At 34.6% G+C, this 13,919-nt stretch overlaps 3 protein-coding genes across 5 annotated transcripts in view; all 3 read right to left on the reverse strand.

The window, feature by feature from the left end:
• Window positions 1-1,370, reverse strand: part of LOC118736735 (sodium-independent sulfate anion transporter-like) — an 11,096-nt gene extending 9,726 nt beyond the window's left edge. Inside the window, exons 1-2 of the mRNA XM_036466751.1 lie at window positions 1,350-1,370; window positions 1,108-1,239 (exon numbers count right to left, since the gene is read on the reverse strand). Of these exons, the coding sequence (XP_036322644.1) occupies window positions 1,108-1,239; window positions 1,350-1,370 (153 nt within the window). The remainder of the gene's footprint in view (window positions 1-1,107; window positions 1,240-1,349) is intronic.
• LOC118737886 (phosphoribosyl pyrophosphate synthase-associated protein 2) overlaps window positions 1-13,919 on the reverse strand; it is a 145,754-nt gene that overhangs the window by 39,147 nt on the left and 92,688 nt on the right. The window lies entirely within an intron of this gene.
• Window positions 10,589-13,919, reverse strand: part of LOC118736737 (sodium-independent sulfate anion transporter-like) — a 74,218-nt gene continuing 70,887 nt past the window's right edge. Inside the window, exons 3-6 of the mRNA XM_036466752.1 lie at window positions 11,730-12,513; window positions 11,365-11,667; window positions 11,128-11,273; window positions 10,589-11,050 (exon numbers count right to left, since the gene is read on the reverse strand). Coding sequence (XP_036322645.1) covers window positions 10,589-11,050; window positions 11,128-11,273; window positions 11,365-11,667; window positions 11,730-12,513 — 1,695 coding nt within the window. The remainder of the gene's footprint in view (window positions 11,051-11,127; window positions 11,274-11,364; window positions 11,668-11,729; window positions 12,514-13,919) is intronic.

Here is a 13,919-nt window from a genome sequence, read left to right on the forward strand (position 1 = left end):
ACACCAGGTCCCGTCTTATTCGCAAAACCCTTGTAGACCAGTGTAATTGACTATAGATATAATAATTGCGCTATTTGGGCGTCCCACTATGGGACCTTTTGACATTTTTCGAAAAAATCATAACTTCTGGACGAATAAAGGTATTTTAACAATTTAACTTGCATCTGGAAGAAAAATATCTTAGGTTTAAATGCAGAATGCTCAAAAAAAAGACTGCCTCAAAATGTATTATTAAAGTATATATATTTTTATGAAATGCAAAAGCTAAAATTTGCCAGTACCAATTTCATTTCAGCAACAGGAGAATCGATTTTCTCCAAAATTGCTATTTTCTCCGCACTTTACTCTAAAAAAGTTTATATAAACAAATGAAAATTACAAATATCTTCTAAATTATATTAGATAGCCTTCATTCAAAAAAAATTAAACGAATAACCACATAAAAATATAGACTACGAAAAACAGGTAAACAACGAAGTCGGCCTTTGTTTGGTTTTACTTAAAAGTAACGTACCTTCTATTAAAATAGAATAAAATGAAAATTGCTCCCTTTATTTACGTACAAGTCAGTCTCAAACGTGACAAGCCAAAATTAAAAATTAAAAGCTCGCGAAATTCAACGCTTTTTAGAAAAAACACTGCCACTGCAGTAAAATATCACAAGACCACATTCGTGCAGCCTGTGAAGCATTCCCGGGTAGACTCGATGCTATTATCCGCCCCAAAAATTGGCTGAATATAACTGTAATGCATTTTTTTTTTAAATTTGTAATTTTTTTGATGATCTGATGTTTGTAAGTAAAAAAAAGACAAAAAAAAAAATACAAAACTATAAAATTTATAAATTTGTAACACTTCGAGCGCTTACCCCTGTATAAAAAAGACAATTTGATAAAGAAATACGCTAGCGCAGCATTGCCTACCAGGTCTTCAGCCGGCATAAAGTGGGCTGAATAGAGAATCTAGCGGGACGAAAAAATAAGTGTGCGCATTTGTCTTACCTATTTAAACTAGGGAGGCATAAACTAAAAGATTTCCTATTAAAAATATGTATAACTCATCTAAATCGTTCATTTCCCTACTTTGCTAATAATTTAATTATTTTACCTTCCAGAAACTGATCTCATTCCTGGCCTTGGAGCCTTCATAGCTTGTATTGTATTGCCCATACAGGTTGGCATATTGGTTGGCATTGGCATCAATATCGTTTTCATATTGTACAGTGCAGCGAGACCAAAACTGCGTATCGAAAATTTATGTGTAAGTTATTCTTTAAACTCTTATTATGTATTATTATTTATGTAGATACGCCTGCAATTAAACACATTATTAATTTACTCTTTTCCCACCACATAGACCTCAACTGGCATTAGATACCTCATGCTCACCCCCGATCGATGTCTGATCTTTCCCTCTGTAGAGTTTGTGCGCAATGTGATCAACAAGCAAGGGCGCAAATCGACGGTACCCGTAGTCATTGATTGCACCTACATTTATGGTGCTGATTTCACCGCCGCCAAGGTGGTTTCGATGTTAATTAAAGATTTCGAGACGCGTAACCAAAAACTCTACTTTTACAATCTGCAACGTCGAGTCGCACAGGTTTTCGAAGACCTCAATAAGGGACTGATCGTTATATACGATGTCGATCACTTGGAACGTGAATTGTCTGGCAAAGATGAAAATTCCAAGCTGTGAATTATTGGCAATCAAGCTATAATTGTAAATTGCGGGTCTGAATACTGCTGTTGCAATAGACGGCTGTTCACTCGAGCAAAAACGAAGGTGTCATCATAATGAAGAGGAGGTGTGAAGTGGCGAAAGTGATGAGCTGTGAAGCGGCTTGAGCGCGAATGCCGTTGTGAAGCAACGGGCAGGAACGGCATAATGAACGGGATCTGAATTATTAGCAACTTTTTTATATTATTTATGTATGTATAAGCTTAGGTTTAAATGGTATTTGTTAGGAAATGAACTGTGTTTTAATTGAAAAATCTTAAAAATTAATAAATAAACGCAAACGCCATAATTTTTAATTGGTCCGAAATTGGTCCAACACTGTATGTATGTATAAATATGTGTAATCAATTACTCATGTTTCATTCAAGTACTTATTTATGTAAGTTAACAAGAAGATTAACTACATTAATAATTATGTTCGCTTAAGTACCCACATCGAGGTACTTATGCGGGTTCTACTAAGTATCCAACCCGTACGTAAGTACCTAAAAAAGCTGACATTTTCGTGAGGTACTTTAGCGGGTTTTACAGTAGTACCAAAAAATTAATAAACAGTTTCTGATATTGTGCTAAATTCAAGTTAACTGAATTTTTTCAAATACGTACCTACTTTTATTCACATTGTCCTCCGAGGCGAAATATCTTGGGTGTCATATTAGGCACCAAACTAAGCTGGAATACAAATATTGAGAGCCGCATTGAGAGAGCCTACATTGCTTATTATACATGCAAAAGAACATTCAGTAAGAACTGGGTATTAAATCCAAAGCTTGTCCTCTGGATGTACACGGCTATCATGTGACCAATACTAACGTACGCGGCGTTAGTTTGGTGACCGGCACTAGAAAAACAATATAACGTAGTATACTAAAATCAGCTTGTGCAGGTGCTACAGGAACCATCAAGTCGGGTCCATCTGATGCGCCTAATGTGATCCTGCATTAACTCAAAAGCTTATCGAATCAGAGGAAAAATCAGATTATATACCTGCTCCGACAGATTTCAGGAAAAAATTTGAGTGATGTTTCCTTCTAGACGGGATTGGAGTAGAGGCAGAATAGTCGAGGAGAATTCCACTGAAATCTATACCGACGGGTCCAAAATGGACTGCGGTGTGGGTGCGCGGGTATTCCCTGAAACTTTGAATGTCTCTCTCTCGTTTCGACTAGCTAATTTTACTAGCATCTTCCAAGCGAGTAGAACTGGGATTCGAAAGGGCCTCGAAAGCCTTAGGAGAAACTATGTAGAAGTACGAAAAGCATACATTTTCTCAGATAGCCAAGCGGCACTTCTGCCACTTGCAGCACCGGTTGCAAAATCTAAAACACTCTGAGATTGCAAATGTGCGTTAAGCTCTATGGCCTAGTTAATAGACATCTCTCTCATCTGGGTTCACAGCCAAAGGAACATACACGGAATGAGAGGGCTAAAGCTAAAGCCGGAGCATCTTTTGATGAATCCGAAGCTGTCTACTCGGACTCATCGAAAGAGAACTGCATCTGCAATTCGCACGTATGGCTGATACAAAGTATTTTATCCGTTGGAAGTTTACCAGCATTTTTTTTGGTATCGATGATCATTGTGTGGGTTTCCAAATTCGCTATACTGATGATAATTTGTATTTATTAAATATTATGTAGGTGCGAAAATACTTTCTTGGGTAAAACATTGCATGAAAGGTGTTTACTAGGTAAGTGTGTATGTACATTAGAGTGGTCCGGGAAAAATGCATGAGAATAAGGAACTCGGAATTTTTTAGGATTTTTCTACATACGCCGAAAAAATATACAACCCTTTGTTTTTATTAATAAAAAATACTTTCATTTTATTAAAAAAAAATATTTTGAAGTCGCTCAAAGTTTGCCATCTATTTACATATTTTATATGGGAAAAAACTATTTTTCGTAGAAATGGTATAGAATCAGTAAATGCTGTTTCTCTTCAGGAGACTTCAATGAGTACCCCCATTGCAGGTTTTTGGGGTTTTTGGGACCCTTGAAAACTTACAGAGTTTGCCGATTGAAAAATATAGGTTTTCAAGGATTCTCAAACATATCTACGAAATTTTTTTTCGAATAAAAGGGACCTCGAAATATATTTTTTTTATTCAATAAATAAAACAAGGTTATATTATTTCGATATAAATAGAACAATCCAACTTTACTGCTTTTGAACCATCCTAATGTACATATGCAAAATCCACTTGCTTTTAAAATATACACACGCATGTCAACATGGATGAGTGCTGGTCGAAATATTTAGTCTGCCGTATTTGCGTATACATATGGATGTACATCAAAACATTGTATATATGTATGTAAACATAAAAATTTTGTCAATGCTAAAAGCTAATTAAAATTTCACGTATTTGGATTTATTGCCCTTACTGAATTTATTATGACGGTAATGGATTTATATTTTGATGGATAAGCACATTGGATGTGTATGATTGATTGCGACAATCAAAACAGGTGGTAAATAAATGGCAATTAATTCCAGGAAGTAATGAAAGCGATTTTTTGGCACGTGGCGAAAAACTTATAGCTTAGATAAGCTAACTATAATAGTCAATAATAACTAGCGTCCAATGCATCATTACTCAAATCCCTGAATTATATATGTAAATAACAAATAGAAAAAAAAAACATTATTCCAGTATTTAGATAATTTCAAGATTTCGACTAAATGAACGAAAATATGCATTTATAATCAAAAAGCGGTTAAAGATGTGTGTGTGTGAATCTTAAGATGATGTTTTGCTCTTTTTGACCGAATTCAAAAAGGAGGAAGATGGCCAACTCGTCGGAATATTTTTTACTACATGAACCGATTTCGATAATTCAAAATCGAATGTCGAATACCGAATTTAATTCTTTGGATCGATTCCCGGATCGAATCAGAAGCGCTCGATTAATCAATATTCGGATTAATCGATATTTGGATTAATGGATTTACACCTCAGTGCGTTTCAACTGCTTTCGTGAAAAATAGCAACAGTACAAAGATACCGTTATTTATGAAGCTTTTATAAGGCTTAGGAAAGTAATGTTAGTATTACTATAGGTCGCGCTGAGAAATGAAAAGCTACATACATAAGTATGCCATCAGTTGTGACGGTGGGGGCGTATGAGTGATATTTCAAGCAAGTTCTTAATACATTCATTTTGACATTCACTTTATCAACTTTTCCCAGTTATACCAAGACGTTATTAATCCACTTTTGTAAGTTGGTCTATCGGAATCATGCTCGTCTAGAGGGAAGAGGGTGGTAGGTGTTTCCCCCGGGCCCGGATTTTCAAAGACGCCTCGGATTTTTCGATAAATTAGGTTGGAAATTATAAATTACTAGTGAATCCCCAAGGCATTAAAACGCCCAAAATTTCATTTAAAAAAGCTACAAACTACTGCAAATCTTAGTCAGAGTTATAAGCGATCCGAGTGGCATATTTCATCTAAATCCGTACAGCCGTTTCTGAGTGAAGAGAGGACTCGAAAAGTGTTGGTTTTTAATATAATCAAATTTCAAATCATCCTTTACCGATAAAAAAATCTGACTACAAAAATTAAAACCTTACCGCACATCTACAGGCCAAGGTCTTTACTTTGACCTCTCATATTTGAAATTCGAAATAATGGAGGTAATCTGATGACCTTCACAATTGTGCCTCCTGGATAATATATACATATGATTGGATACGTATGACTTTTAGATAAGGTGGCAAGCCTAATCAAAGATATTTCCAAACTAAAGCTTTCATAAATCTCTTTCGATTGATACTTAACTAAATTCGACTTTTCAAACAGGAGGAAATACTTTTCAAAGTAAAACCTTCTTAAATCCCTTTTATCTAACATTGTGATGCATATTTCAATTAACTGGGGAATTAAGCTGAATTTAATTTTTTAATTAATGAATACATAATTCATTTAACTTATTAAATAATTTGAAAGTAACTTTTTGAACACGTGGCAACCCTCTTTAAACATTCTAAATGTTGAAACTAAAGATTTCTTTACGCTCTTTCTTGTATATAACTTAATTAAATTCGAATTTTAAAACAGGTGGCAACCCTATTCAAAAGTATTTTCAAGCTTCAACCTTCTTATATTTCCTTCGTCTGACATTGTGATATATATTTTAATTAACTGATGAATTTAGATGAATTGAAATTTTTTAACATGTGGCAACCCTCTTTTATCCCATTTGATTCACACCCATATTTCGTCGAATTGGGCGATGCCGTCGTTCACCGTCCCGCCCGGCTATTTCGCCTACTTTAACAGAATTAGAGCGGTAGCGAAAACAGCTGATACCATTTCGTCGCGCTTATAAAAATGATGAAATGATAACAATTAAAAATATAAGGCAAGGGGGAATTATTATTTTAAGCCAGATTTAATGAAGCGATCACTCTATTTTTCAGCCAACAAAAATAATTCGTGTCATATGTTGTTCTCTTCTAAATCTTTGAAAGCAAAAAAAAAACAAAAAAAACGTACGGCCACCTTTGGCATGTACTGCCGCCATACCCAGCAGAGCGATAAAAATAAATCTATCGCCACGAAACACCGCCGAGCAACTTCGCATTTGGCTGGATTCAATTTAATATACTTGCGGGTGTTCTAATTTTTAAAACGGGAATTTCACTGTGGTGAGTTCGCCGTTCGCCGGCATTGTGTTTCCACGGTAAAATAGAGTTATTTTTAGTGTCCCACCAGTCACATTCATTCAAATGAGAGTTATTTATATAAAACTAAGAAATCGTTTGGTATTTCGGTTAAAGCAATTTTATACATACTTCTTTTTTAAGTTATCGTTATACTTAAAAAAATGTCTTTCGCTGTTGTGTAAGCTTCGACGGCATAGTTATAATTCAAAACTGATTAAATTCTAAAGTAAAATGTCCCACCAGTCACAATTGAATGGCCCATCAGTAGATACCTCAGAATTGTATACAAAGAATATTTTGGAGCAAACTTAATAAAAATTAACTATCCACCAGGTAGAAAATACATATTTTGAGTATATATGTACTGTGTATGTCTAACTAAAAAAATTTGGTTGAAATTAATAAGATAAAAATTGGTTTTAAAAAATGTGGCAACCCTAAACCAAAATAATTATGGATTAAAGCCCTCTAAAACATCTTTCAATTGATGTGCATAATAATTTATCGCAATTAAGTTTTGTGCAATCGAAAAAAAGGCAACCTTTCCTACCGGTTCAAAAGTTTAATTTATTAAAATAATACACAAGTATTTTCGACAATTTTTATTGAGCTTGAGGCCGTTTTTTAATGAAAACTTATTGTGAAAAAGCAACAATAATTTGAAAGACCAGTTTTTCAGTGATATTTTGACTAGTTTTGGCTATTTTTCTTTTGTTTAGTTAATGTTTATATTTTTTACCTAACCAGCGCCACATAACTGCACATCTCAAACATCGTACAAAGATTATGAATATTCAACAAACTTTAACTTTTGCAGCCGAAAATTTTAAGCTTTTTACTCAGAAATTTTAGAAAAATTTTAGTTATGCAGTTTTTTAGATCGTTAAATTTTTGAAGGTTAAAGTGCAAATATCAAGACGCTAGAAAATCGCGTTGAATTTTTATAACCCTTTTGCTGATGGTGCTAGAAATTTTCTCCTATACAAACGAAATTGTCGAGCATGTTTATATGGAAGAAAATGCACAACACCATCAGCCAAAAAAATTATTAAAAATCATCGCAATTTTCTAGAGTCTTGCATTTAAACGTTCTAACATTTATTGGGCTATAAAACTGCATACCAAAATTTTTTCTTAAAATTTTTAATAAAATGTTTTAAATTTTCGGGTGTAATTATTAAAGTTTATTGAATTTTTATAATTTTTGAATGAAGCTTGAAATGTGGATTTATGTGGTGCTGGTTATATAATGACCCAGACTTTTATAAAAAAAATTATAAACATTAAATAGACAAAAGAAATACGGAAGTGCTTTTTGTTAAATCAACTAATTGATAGACTACTTTACAACAAACGCAATGAGTAAATGCTTCGAATTTGTATACTCTTTTTTTGCTTTGTGTCTTGGAAGTATGAAAAAGCATCTGTGAAGTCCAGAAAGAAATCGTATTCAAACAAACATACTGACTTTGAAATTGTTTAAGCTAAACTCATTTTAAAGTAGTTGAAAATACATGCAGGAAAAGGCAATTGACTGCTTCCTAGGACATGGCCATGTTGCAGGTAAAATAGTGCGAATTTCAATTAGTTATTATTGAAAATAAAGTTGTTTATAAATATCTTTCAAACTAATACAATTTCCTGCAGGGTGACCACAAGGGTATGTACATATATGTATATGTACATATATATTGTTCTAATGAATGTTGTATTTCGGTATTATTATTTTTCAAAGTTGCTCATAAATCAATCGCTAGATTTAAAAAAATATGTAGATAGGTATCTTCAGGATGTGACATGCATACATCTCTGTAGACATTTGACAAAAGTATTTATATTGAGTGAGGTCATTCTCTCTTCATTGAGTTCTTATAAGATATTTTTATTTCCAATCATTAGGAGTAGTTTAGAATGTTATCTTAATGAAATTTTAATAAAAATTAAAAATTTTTGAATGGAAATTCCTCACATTTTATTCTAAATTCTAACCTACAGAAAGCTTTGTCAAAAGTCCACATATATGTAAAAAAAAAACCCAATCTATTTTCTACAGTGCACTTGGCAGCGGTGTACGGTTTTACAATAACATAAGCATAGTTTTAGGTGTTAGCAAAAATAGTTTGGTGGCTAATAAATGGGAATGCATACAAAAATATAAGGTCGTTAGCTTACAGTTAAAAGTTGCTAAGTCAACTTTTTTCAAATTTAACAGAAAATAATAAAAACTTTTCACACTTATTTTCTTGTAAAATTTGTTTTGCAAAAATATTCCAAATTAAATGAACTCCAAATGGACCAAATTCCACAAATTTTTGTATTCTTTGTTATCACATTTTCTGTAATTATTTTAGACTTAGCAAATTAGCACATCACTGAATAGAAACGGCTAGAAATAGAGAATGATCTTTTAGATACCGTTACAGCTTTAATTTCTCAGGCATCTCGCATCAAAATATAATCTTTTAGAAAATATGGACTTAGCAACTTTTCACTCTAAGCTATCGATATTTATAATTCATATTCCAGTCACTCTCTGTGTGGTAGTAATTTATGCCGGCAATGGTATTTTAAATATTCACTTTTATAATAAAACTAGAGTATGTGAACGAAATATGTAGATCTGCATAAAAATAAGCTGTAATAAAATCTGTCCCACAAATATATATGTATGTATATGGTATGGTACTTATGCGTTTAAAATAAGTAATGCGATCAATGTTACTGTGAAGAGAAATAGAAGTGAACGAACTCTGGTGAATAGCACATAGAAGTGTTATTATATATTTCAAATATGGTAAACATGTACATATGTATCTGGCCTGAGAATTGGCATGATTTTACCACTTTTATATCAACTCACATTCTTGTTTATTTTTATAGTTCCCTTTTCAGTTTTCGTTTTTTTTTTATTTTTGGTCTTGAGAGGCAGGGCCGAAACCGGAGCTAAATTCGATCGGGCATAAAAAATTAGCCCCCTTCTTATTAATTTTGAATGCCCAAAAAGACAAAAATATCTCAATTAGCCTTTACACGCAATTTACGTACATATCGCTTAAAATTTAAATACCATTTGCAGCCGTATTAACCTTGAGTTGTAGAAAAATAATAGGAAACTTACCTAAGTTAACTTAACTATGCGTACATACATATGTATATGGATCTGAATGGAATATAACCGTACAGCCACCTAAAATTAAACAATTCATATACCCTTTGGTTCCAAATTTTATATTTCCACATTAAGTGCTTATATGAAATATTCAAATACATCCAAAAAGAATGTTGGTGAAAATGTATCCAAACTTACCCAACAAATGAAGTATCAAACAAAATTTAAGACTAAAATGAGCATGTACTATGTACATTAGGGTGGTGCAAAATAAGTAAAGTAATCAATTCAGTTAACAAGTTAAATGAAATATATTAATTCGGGTGTCAAATAGATGTTTAAAAAATCTCTGCTTGTAAAATATTTGTTGAAAGGGTTGCCTTTTGCTCAAAAGCAATTAAATGAATATGAATAATTAAAACCCTTTAATACATATACATATATATATATATATCTACATACATATGTAGGTGTCAATCAAAAAAAGTTTAAGAGGACATTATTTATTTACGTTCTTGAAGAGGGTTACCGCCTGTTTAGAAATTCAAAGTCAATTCAAATTAAATGGAATTTCTAATATGGGTATCAAACGATAGAGGTCTAAATGAGCCTCATTTATGAAATCTTTTTGTAGAGGGTTGCCACCAGTGCTGAAATAAATCATTGGACTACAGGCGCCTAAAGTAATAAATTTAAAAAATCCCTAAATATATTTTGAAAAAAAGGGTTGCCATTTTGTTAAATGCATACTGAGCTTAGTTAATTGAAACGTTGCATCAAAGTATCTCCACATTTGCTCTAAGTTATTTTGAAAGCATTTTAAAGAGTGGCCACTTTTTCTACTTATGTATGCTTAATAAAATTTATTAATTTAACAATTTATTAAATTCGGATGTTTGTACTTAGGTGGATTAGGTAGTAAAAAGAGAAAAGTATATGTATAAGAAAAAGAAAGACAACAGAGGAAGTTAAGATTGTTAGACCATTACAGGTAGGAACTTAGTTTATTAGTTTTCAAAAGTATATCAACAATTCGATAAAATAACTATGTATCTCGAAACACACGCACTCATTTGCAAAATTTTGTTAAGTTATCAGTGCTCGGCGCGTCAAACACAACAGTTGAATTCAGTGTTTCCACACTACTCCCCACCCCAGATTCTACGTCATTGTGAAGGGAAGGTACAATTTTTGTTGCCATAACATTTTGATTATCCTTCAACGCCTGCATAAGTGCATCAGTATTGTAGCACAAAACCAAGTTTACGTTTAATCCCTCAAAGATTTGCACAACATGCGGCTTTAAATTGTAAAAAATAATCTTCTGATTTCTTAGTTTAAAATCCTCAATTAGAGAAGAAATCACTTTGGCAGCGGTATAGTCCGCACCATAGACATAGGTGCAATCGATTACTGCAGGAAGTGTAGTTTTATTGCCAAACTTCAATACAATATTGCGCACAAATTCGACGGAGGGAAAGATGAGGCAGCGATCTGGTGTGAGTTTGATAAATTTAATGCCATCATGAGTCTGAAAAGAAACCAAGAACATATTATAAACACACAAAGCACCAAACATAGATTAAGGTTTTTGGTTCACTTAAGTACCTCCAATGTCTCCAGACGAACTTTCGGACGCGCTGAATGATACAAAATAAATAATAAATTTACACCTATACCTAAAAGGATGCCAACCTCCAACGGCATAACCAAGCAAGCTACCAAAGCAACAAAATAAGGAATTAAATCGGTACCTGGATAGAGAAGAAAATAGAGAAATTAAACAAATAATGCGATATGTTTAGCATCACGAACTTTTTTATCAACTATTTTTGCAGCACTTACGTTTACTACGCCACATTGGCATGATCACCTGGTACTGCAGTTGGAAGATCACCGCTGAGATGATAATGGAAGCCAGAACCGCCTTTGGGATGTAGTAGAAGAACTCAGTTAAATAAGCCAAAGCAAACATTACAACTATGCCAATATAAAAATTGCCAAGCGGAGTACGAACGCCACTGGCTTTATTGACAGCCGAACGTGCCAGACCACCATTGGCACGATAACCTTGACAAAATGAATTTGCCACGTTCGCTACACCCATTGCAAGCAATTCCTGTGATGCGTCCATAGGCTGCCCCTTAGCTATAGAATAAATTCAAAGAATTTTCGTACTATGCGATGAATATAAAAATAGTTCAACTCACAAAGCGCTTTACATACAGCGATATTCTCCAACATTGCGACGAGCGGCACAATCAACAGGCCGTAACCCAAATTATTCACCATATCCAAGAAAGATTCAGCTTCTACAGCTGACTGGCCGGCAGTGACATTGGCCGGTACAGCTTCAATGGAGAAGGGTGGTAAACGAAATTCAGGCAATCCCGCTGGTATAAATCCTGTCAGCCGGAAATAATTTTTACCTTGCTGCTGCAAATACATGCTCAGTGCTGCGCATATCATAACCAGTGTGGCGTTTCGTGATACGCTAATAAACCACAAAACCTTAGTGACGAAGTTGTGATACCATTTGCGTTCCGTTTTCGGGCCGACTTTAATGCGTCCTATGAAGCGCATTAGCAGCAAAATAGCAACACAGCTACATCCGAGTATAGTGTCCGCTAAGCGTATACTCCCAATGCTGTTAATCATGCTTATCCATCGCTCCAGAAAAGTGGTACCTTTCGCATTTTTGATACCAATAATATCTTTAAACTGCGCTGTGGATATGATCAGTGTAACAGCACTTGTGAAACCGGCACTGACGGGATCCGAAACAAATTCAATGATGAAACCTAATCGGAAGAATGCCATAAGAATTTCGATGATACCAGTAAGGAATGTAAGTAACACAGCGCGTTGCCATACACCTTTGGCGAACTGAAAAACCATAAGTGATGCAATGGCTGTCGAGCCAACCGTGCTGTCTTTGCAAGTACCAAGTACTACGTAAACGAAACATCCCATAAACGCACCATAAAGACCATACTGCGGGAAAATAAAATAATATTTTAAATTTATGAAGAAAACGTTTAAAATAAGTAAGAAGAACCACTTCCAGTAAAAAAAACTACACAAAGTCTGGGGTGAGACCCCTCCCCCTCTTTGGATGACGACCACGGCAAAAGTTTAAGGGACTACGATTTGAGGGCATCCACTTGGAATGTCCGCATCGTTAAAGGGAAGGGTGCATCTTCCCGTGTGGTCGATATCCTCGTAAGCACAAAAGATGGCATCGCCGCCATCCAAGAAATGTATTAGATGAAGCAAGGCATGCAATATCTGGGACCTTGCGATGCCTACTACAACTGCCATGTATAGGAGTGCAAATTCGGTGTTGGATTTGTGGTGAGAGAGAGACTCCGTCGCAGAGTACTGTCGTTCACCCCGGAGGTTATGTGCAGAAAAAAATTGTGCGCCCAAAAAAGCAAGGAAAGCTTTTCTCGACAAGTTGCAGTCACAACGGAAGGCCGGTCTAAGAGAGCACTCTTCAACAAACCGACGTATTCCAGCTCATAGAGTACCGCCAACGAAAAAGTAGCCGGATTCAGCGAGCCCGAATGAAATAACAAAAAAAAACATCATCAAAATTATCATGCATAAAATTGCCATGCTTAAAATTTTTGAGGACGTTCGCCCTGCCTATGATAAAAAGTATCTAACAGTGTTAGTGTTGCTCGATTTCTCTAAAGCTTTTGATAGTATTGATCACAACATATTCCTGCAAAAATTGCGTTACCATTATAAATTTGGGGCTTTTTCTTTTCAATTAATAAAAAGCTACTTATCGAACCGGCTGCAACAAGTCAAATGTGGTGAGAACTACTCAAGCCTAAAACCGACAACTTCAGGGGTGCCGCAAGGCTCTATTTTAGGTCCCATTCTATTTTGCATGTTTAATAATGATATTGTTGAGTGCTGCCAAAATTCATCCATTCATCTCTATGCTGATGACACGCAGATCTACTTGTGAAGGCCCATAGGCCTTGTTGAAGATTTGATAGCAAGGCTTAATGAAGATCTCACTCGTATTTCTAGCTGGTCCTGTGCTAAAAATTTGAAATTAAATGCGTCAAAGACGAAGGCGATTGCTATTTCTCATTCAAAATATGACCTTAGCTCTATGTCACCGATATTGCTTGACGGAATAAATATTAAATTTGAAGAGGCGGTAACTAACCTGGGTTTTAGAATCAATACAAGATTATCATGCGTTGGCCACATAAACTCCGTTATTAACAAGATATACAATATTCATCGAAAATTATATTGCATTGCCTACTTACTGCCACAACAAACGAAATTGAAACCATGATAAAAAGATAGTAAGGTAGAACCGCTGAGAGTTAGGTTGCAAACAGAGTGGAAGCGAAGCCGAAGACGAAGATGAAGAC

The sequence above is a fragment of the Rhagoletis pomonella genome, unplaced genomic scaffold (assembly GCF_013731165.1).
Source record: "Rhagoletis pomonella isolate Grant_MI unplaced genomic scaffold, Rhpom_1.0 Rhpom_scaffold_00004, whole genome shotgun sequence".
Lineage (NCBI taxonomy): Eukaryota > Metazoa > Arthropoda > Insecta > Diptera > Tephritidae > Rhagoletis > Rhagoletis pomonella.